This window comes from Anguilla rostrata, unplaced genomic scaffold, assembly GCF_018555375.3.
Source record: "Anguilla rostrata isolate EN2019 unplaced genomic scaffold, ASM1855537v3 scaf1078, whole genome shotgun sequence".
Taxonomy (NCBI): Eukaryota; Metazoa; Chordata; class Actinopteri; order Anguilliformes; family Anguillidae; genus Anguilla; species Anguilla rostrata.
Window position 1 is genome coordinate 21,926 of NW_026986419.1, and position 7,014 is coordinate 28,939.

A 7,014-nucleotide genomic window follows, 5' to 3' on the forward strand; every position below is an offset into this window, starting at 1 on the left:
TGACAGGGGACTGACAAAACGCGGACTGGAATCACATAGACAACAATGATAACAGACGGCCTGGTTCTAGCAGGTAAAACACATGCAGAGAGAGAGAGAGATGCAGTTAGAGCAAGAGACAGGTGCAGGCAATTGCAGAACTCAGCGTTAGGGCAGACTAGAAAGAAAAGGGGCGGAGCTACAGCGCAGCATGGAAAAGGGGAGAATGGTTAATGTATTAGTATAGTGATCAAAAACCCAAAACTAGTGTTTGTTAATCCATTAGTAATATTAACATGTTAGTATATTAATGAGGTTAGTACTTTACAATCAATAAGTTAGTAAGGATTAGTAGAAATTAGTAAAACTAGATATAAGCAGGAAGTAAGTAAAACGAGACTAGAAAGAAGGGGGGAAACCACGAAAACCCGGAACCACCCGAATAGTGAAATCACGCAAATACAGGGGAGTGAAGCAGCTCAGGGAACACAGACACAGAGACAGCCCTGGGGAGACAAGTGACCGGGAGAATGAAAATACTGGGATGGAGGATGTGAAAAATAATAAACTTACAGAAACATAAAGTAAACACTAACAGCAAACAGATACTAATACAGACTACAACAAGTGCATTCATTTTCCACTTTATTTTTGATTGCTGTGATCCGTTAGGCTGTTGGCCATGCATTTAGTTTTCCTTAGCAACATATGTGATTGCATAATTGACCAGAGGTTGGCTACCTAGAAAATTTCCAGTGGTAAATCAACTCTGACAAAGTAGGTTACATATGCGTCCAATTGGGGCCAAATGTATTCTATAAGTTAATTTAACATTGAACATTTTGCTGTTCAATGTTAAATACAGAGGATAGTCTCATGATTCTTTATTTTAATACTGTGAATTAGACATGCCTTGGTTTGGGATTGCAGTTCTCCTTGTGGACACTAGATTCAAAATCATCTATATTTTTCTGACACGTGTATACACACAGTAATACGACACGATAGTGGTACTTTCAGAGAAATAAAATTTGGTGGAATTCACATTACATTACATTTATTTGGCAGACGCTTTTATCCAAAGCGACGTACAATTAGTGCATACCAAAGGTCATAGGAACAACTACTAAACACAGGTCCAAAAAGGTACAATACTCATTATCAAGATAAGGATACAAGTGCAGTATAAGTGCAGGATGGAGGTACATGTAATATGAAAGTTCTACAGGAGGCACATGTGTAACATGAAAGTGCTACAGGAGCAACGTGGAAGGATATAAGTGATATGTACAATAAGTGGAACAACACACAGATACAATACAGTACATTACTCATTATGTAAGTTATTCGTATCCATGAACACACCAGTTCACTCAGTAAGCATAGGCTAGGTCAGAGAGTAATGTTAAGTCAACCTAGGAGGCATGACAATGAGCTACATTATCAAGATAACCATACAAGTGCATTGTAAGTGCAGGATAGACGTACATGTAATATGAAAGTGGTATAGGAGGTACATGTCTTTCATGAACGTGCTACAGGACAAAGTGGAAGGATATAAGTGATAAGTGTGCTCCTAGATTGGTAGTGCCCTGCAGGGTGGGGGTAGTTAGTCCAGGTTTAGTCTGAAGAGATACGTCTTCAGACCACGGCGGAAGATGGGCAATGTCTTAGTGGTCTGTAGAGAAACAGGGAGTTTGTTCCCACACTGGGGGGCTAGGGTGGAGAAACTCCATGGTAGGGACGAGCGAGAATCATTCACTCGGATGGCAGGGGGTCGAAGTCACCCTGCTGCAGCAGAGTGGAGTGGTCGAGCTGGCGTGTAGGACTGAATCAGGTCCTGTAATTGGGTGGGGGCTGTCCTGTTGACTGCAGTGTAGGCAAGGGTCAGGACTTTGAACCTGATTCACAGCTCTGCCCTGTGTATTCAGAAGCTCATTGTCTATCTCATTTTACATTACATTTGTTTTCATTTGGCAGACGCTTTTATCCAAAGCGACGTACAAAAAAGTGCATTTCATGATCGTAGACAACTGTTGAACACGGGTTCAGTAAGGTACAATTACTTATATTGTACAGCTATTTCTAGCCGAGAACAATGAACACTATTCTGGTCTAACATCTGCAAAGCCAACTAGGCAGAAGAATAAGCTACAGTATTAGGACAAATACAAATTACCAAGAAGTGCAGGGATGGGGCACCATGTAACAAGTGACAGGAAAGGGTTTTAAAAAAAAAAATTTTTTTAAATACAGCGTGGTGGTGGTTAGTCTAGGTATAGTCTGAAGAGATGAGTCTTCAGGCCATGGCGGAAGATGGATAGTGAGGGGGAGGTTCGGAGAGGGTTTCAGAGCATGGTCAGCTTCCTGTTTTGTAGCGCAACACCAAGTTGGTAGGATGAGTAGAAATTGTCATGTGATGTCCTGACCTTTCAAACCATCACTCATAATCCCCCACCCCAGTACCCCCAGATTTCCCTCAGGTGCACCCCCAGTGGTTTTCCAGTATGGACTTGCATATTCCATGCAATGTAAAATTTCACATCACATGCTGCCCAAATTTTGCTGCCATATTTGCCAGTCTTGTTTGGCATGTACTGCCTGAAGGGACACCGGCCCTTCAGGCAGTTTTTTCCTCTACTACATGGCCTGGCAAGCTATTCCACGCAGTGACTATGCAGGATCTCCAACCATTTATCGCACATCCCTCTGACTGTCACCAGCTTGTCTCTCAGATCAAGCAGGTCTAATTTCAGACATGGCAGATTCCTCCTTTGAATCAACATCAGTAAAAAATGCATGTCATTAGGATCACCTTTCTGTGTGGATGCATTTTCTCTTCATGTCACTATGGGTTTCCTTGTGATACAGTCTCCTCCCATAGTTCAAAGACATGAAGATTGTGATAAATTGCCTTCAGGCATGACTGCGTGAGTGAATGGCAGCCGGTCCTGCGATGGCAGCCGGTCCAGGGTGTATTCCTGCCTCTTGCCCACATGCTGGGATCGGCTCCAGCCCTCCCTGCAACCCTGGCCAGAAATAATCGCATTAGACAATTGACGGATGGATAATCACTGTGGCATTTAATTGGTGAAAAAATACATTAACTGAACCCCCACCCCACATTAAAATGTGCATATGTTAAGATATGATATGAATCAAAATGGTTTTAACATGTAAGAACAACTCCATGCACACAGTAGACAGCTATTACAGCTGCAGTACTAACTGCACACAGCCCATATAATAGTATTTTTATCAGTCCCCCATCGAGTCATGTGCTCCCTTACCTTCATTCACTTCATCACTTCCTGTTCCCAACTAAAGTGGAGACATTATCTCAGTAAATACAGTATTAACCATCAATATATAGAGGTCATTTCATAACAGTTGGAGAGTAGGACTCCAGAATTAACCGAACTAACCTTGGAGCAAATTAAATCTGGTTCTTCAAAGGTAACTGAAAAACTAGGCCCACAAAATGAGAAATATTTCTCACGTGCCATGTTTTGCCGTCTGCTCCCTGAAAGCAAAATAATGTACTACATTTGCATTTTTTTCAAAAATTTACTATGGTACATTACTTTTCCTTTTTGAATTCCCTGATTAAATACTGTATTAAATATTTAATATGCTAACCACTCATATTTCTGTATAAATACAAGGATTTCAATTCACAAAATACAGGTAGCACAGCCAACCTTAAACTGCCATTTAAACTGCATCACCATTTACAAGTTTATTAAAAATAAAATTCAAAGTCTTACCAGGTAGAGGGAGAAACTTACTTAAAATGAAAATGATTGCTAAAATAACAGCTAAAGCAAGCAGCACAGGCACAATGACGATGTAAACAGGAATATTTCTTGGTCCACATTCACTATCCGATGTGTTTGTTCCTGCTGTCAGTCCCAAGGACTGGCAACTGTCAAAAAAATAAACATGTAAGTCCAAATCTCACATAAACCTTAGGGTTATATTTATCAATATACAAATAACAATGAGTAACAACTCCTGTTTGGTTTTGCTTTACCCCAGACTGATTTACTCATCTGGAAAATGATGTTATTTGGGAATAAACATAGGAAACTTACTCTCTGTGTGGTTTGCAGTATGCAGAAAAGTATTCATTTGAAAAAGTTTTATGAGGACAGTATCCACATTCGGTATTAGTCAATGTTGTTCCTGTGCAAATATATATTGGAAGGCATGTCAAGACATTAAAAACCTAAAAAACATTTTCAGAAACATAGACTGTGCAGTTAAGTGAGTTAATTTTACTAAACAGACACGGATAAAAAAGGAATAGTTCACTTTGTGGAGTTGTTTGATACTATTTCAGTTTTAGTGTATGTTCCTAATTGGCCCAGATAACTTACGTCTGCGATGAAGGATACTCTATATGATGCCTACAGAAGTTTTTGGTGATCTGCCAGTATTGTGAAAAATATATCTACTTCCTCAGGGTGACCCATGTTGTAGGGGCATCCACCAATCAAAAACATACACTAACCCTGGAATCTATTTTTAAAAACTCAACTGTCCCTTCAAGATATTAATGCAATCGAACTGTTGTATATGATGAACTGTCCAGGCCTGCAGATGGTGTGTTTCCGCGCAAATGTGCACCCCTTATCAGTCTTAGTGCAGTAGTGGTGATCCAGAGGCCCACACACAGTGTCAGAGGTGGGGGTGCACTCTCTCTTTGTTTTTAAACCCAAATCTGTGGAGGAACAGACAATAAAGACCCATATTACCACATTATATGAGCATTTTGACAACAGACCTGTTCACGCTGAGCAACACCAAATTATGCGTTCTGAATTCAAAACAGAACGTTACATTTTAATTTCTATACGAAACATATATTATTACAAAAATAGTCAAGCAAGTTACAAATGGCCATGTCATGAATGAACACATTAGTTTAATTTGAATCTTTTCTCACCTGGGTCACACACTCTGCAAGGCAAACATTCAGGGAGACTGCTGGGCCTGTCCATGTTTTTTGAGCGCACGATATACAGGCAGTATTAGCGTATTCTGTGCAGTGTTTATAAACGTGTGTCTCTAATGGTGAAAAACAATCACTAAAAAAAGTTAAAATGAACCCGTTTGAAATTAATTTTAATTGAACTGTACTGTACAAGTCAAACAATATGACAGACCGTTGGGAACGGCGATGAATGACTTTTGAGTGCACGGTACACAGGAGGTGCTAGTGTACTCCGTGCAGTGTTTATAAACACGTGTCCCTAATCAGAAAAAAAGACAAAAAACAAAGCCAAAATGTACCCATTTGAAATGACATTTCAATGACGACAAAATAAAGAGCACCTTCACTTTTTAACCCCTGCAAGCCAACATCTACTGCATTAGAAGCTTTATTCTGATAAAAGATGGTGACTTACCAGGTGTGCACATTGGACAGCACTCTCCATTAATTTCATATTCTGCACTTCCACAGGAATAGGTGAGGCCACAGAACCAGAGCAATAGATAAGCTTGAAGCATATGGAATAGTACTAATTATACTGGAAGCAAAGTCTGGTGCATTCTCCTCCACTGTCTCCTTATTACCAAATCTTAACCAAAATTTTAATGATTTTTGTGACTTTTTTTTGTACTGAAGCCAGTAGCTCGTTACCCGCCATTAACACTACTTGTAAAGTTTTGCAGTTTGACAATTTAACTGAATCCTTTTATGAATGTGTTTCTGTATGTGTGTGTGGTGGCAGTTGAAATGTCAGTGGTAGAGGTGTGAGAGAGGGTGGGGCTTTAGTGCTTCAGCACCCAGAGGCCCCCTGTGGTCTTAATCCAGCCTTGCCTACAGGGGACAAAAATGAATTGCCAGGTGGCAGGAAGATATATCTGTGACATGACTATGACAAATGTTACCTTATGATTGTGATAAGGGAGTGAATTATATTATTTGACATTCAAACAAAAACTGAAAGCAGGAAGCAGAAGACAGAAGTCAGAAACAGCAAAGTATGAGAATGTACTTGTCCTAACAAGCACCAAAGCTACTAAATAAGGTAATGAGGCAAAACTTTAATCTCTTACCATCCATATAGGGACTTTAAAATGCCACATATCGAATTCCCTCTGAAAGCATATTCCTGTGCACAATAAAATAGACAGTGTTAATTTAACTCCAAGATGGTCACATGTAGTGTAAAATGCACTCTATATGAGTTTAACACTTAATAGGCCTACTTTACTGTGAGCTTGATAGATGTCCGTCTGTCGTAATTCACGAAATTATGGTCAGATTTCTTCCCTTTGTGGAGGTCCTGGTTTCCCTGATTCAGCCTAGGAAGATTAACGTTACATAATCCTCATTTTAGTTGAATTTCTGCATTCTATCAGCAGTACTTTACAGGAGAGGTTGCAACATAACTAACAAGGTAACTTATAAACAGATTTTTTTCTTTTAGAGCTCAGTGGATTCAAAGGTAAACAAAACCTGAAATGCACATTAACAGAAATTATAGAATAACGTGGGTTTTTGTTTTATTTGAGTTAAATTTCAGTAACCTTTCAGTTCCAACCATAGGCAAACATATTATGGGAGTGACCCAAGTGATGACAGCATTTTTATTATATCGCTAAAAGTCCTGAACTCCTCAGTTCGGGAAGTAAATGAATTGCCGGGTGGCAGGAAGATATATCTGTGACATGACTATGACAAATGTTCCCTTTATGATTGGGGAAAAGGGGAAAAGTGAATTATATTTTGACATTAAAAAAAAAAACTGAAAGCAGGAAGAAAAAGGACAGAAGTCAGAAACAGCAAAGTATGAGAATGTATTTGTCCTAACAACCCACCAAAGTACTAAAAAAAGGTAATGAGGAAAAAACTTTAATCTCTTCCCATCCATATGGGGGATTTTAAAAATCCCACATATCAAATTTCCCCTCTGAAAGCATATTCCTGTCCCACAATAAAAAAGACAGTGTTAATTTTTAAATCCAAGATGGTCACATGTAGTGTAAAAAAGCACCTATATGAGTTTAACACTTTAAAAGGCC

The 7,014-nt window shown here is 39.3% G+C and overlaps 1 protein-coding gene across 1 annotated transcript; it reads right to left on the bottom strand.

The window, feature by feature from the left end:
- Window positions 1–1,009: 1,009 nt before the first annotated feature.
- Window positions 1,010–5,511, bottom strand: LOC135247127 (tumor necrosis factor receptor superfamily member 14-like). The gene is made up of 8 exons (XM_064320401.1): window positions 5,391–5,511; window positions 4,928–5,049; window positions 4,550–4,702; window positions 4,074–4,164; window positions 3,768–3,904; window positions 3,405–3,502; window positions 3,270–3,300; window positions 1,010–3,008 (listed from the first exon to the last, which is right to left on the bottom strand). Exons 2-8 carry the CDS (start codon window positions 4,980–4,982, stop codon window positions 2,896–2,898), a joined length of 678 nt encoding a protein of 225 aa, XP_064176471.1. The 5' UTR covers window positions 4,983–5,049; window positions 5,391–5,511; the 3' UTR covers window positions 1,010–2,895.
- Between the last annotated feature and the right edge of the window lie 1,503 nt (window positions 5,512–7,014).

Bases quoted from the DNA above. Each gene is read 5' to 3' on its own strand.
- LOC135247127 (XM_064320401.1), bottom strand. From the start codon at position 4,982: ATGGACAGGCCCAGCAGTCTCCCTGAATGTTTGCCTTGCAGAGTGTGT. The intron at 4,703-4,927 runs GTGAGAAAAGAT...GTTCCTCCACAG, and splicing joins TTGCAGAGTGTGTGACCCAG to ATTTGGGTTTAAAAACAAAG. The intron at 3,503-3,767 runs GTAAGTTTCTCC...TTTTGCTTTCAG, and splicing joins AGCAATCATTTTCATTTTAA to GGAGCAGACGGCAAAACATG.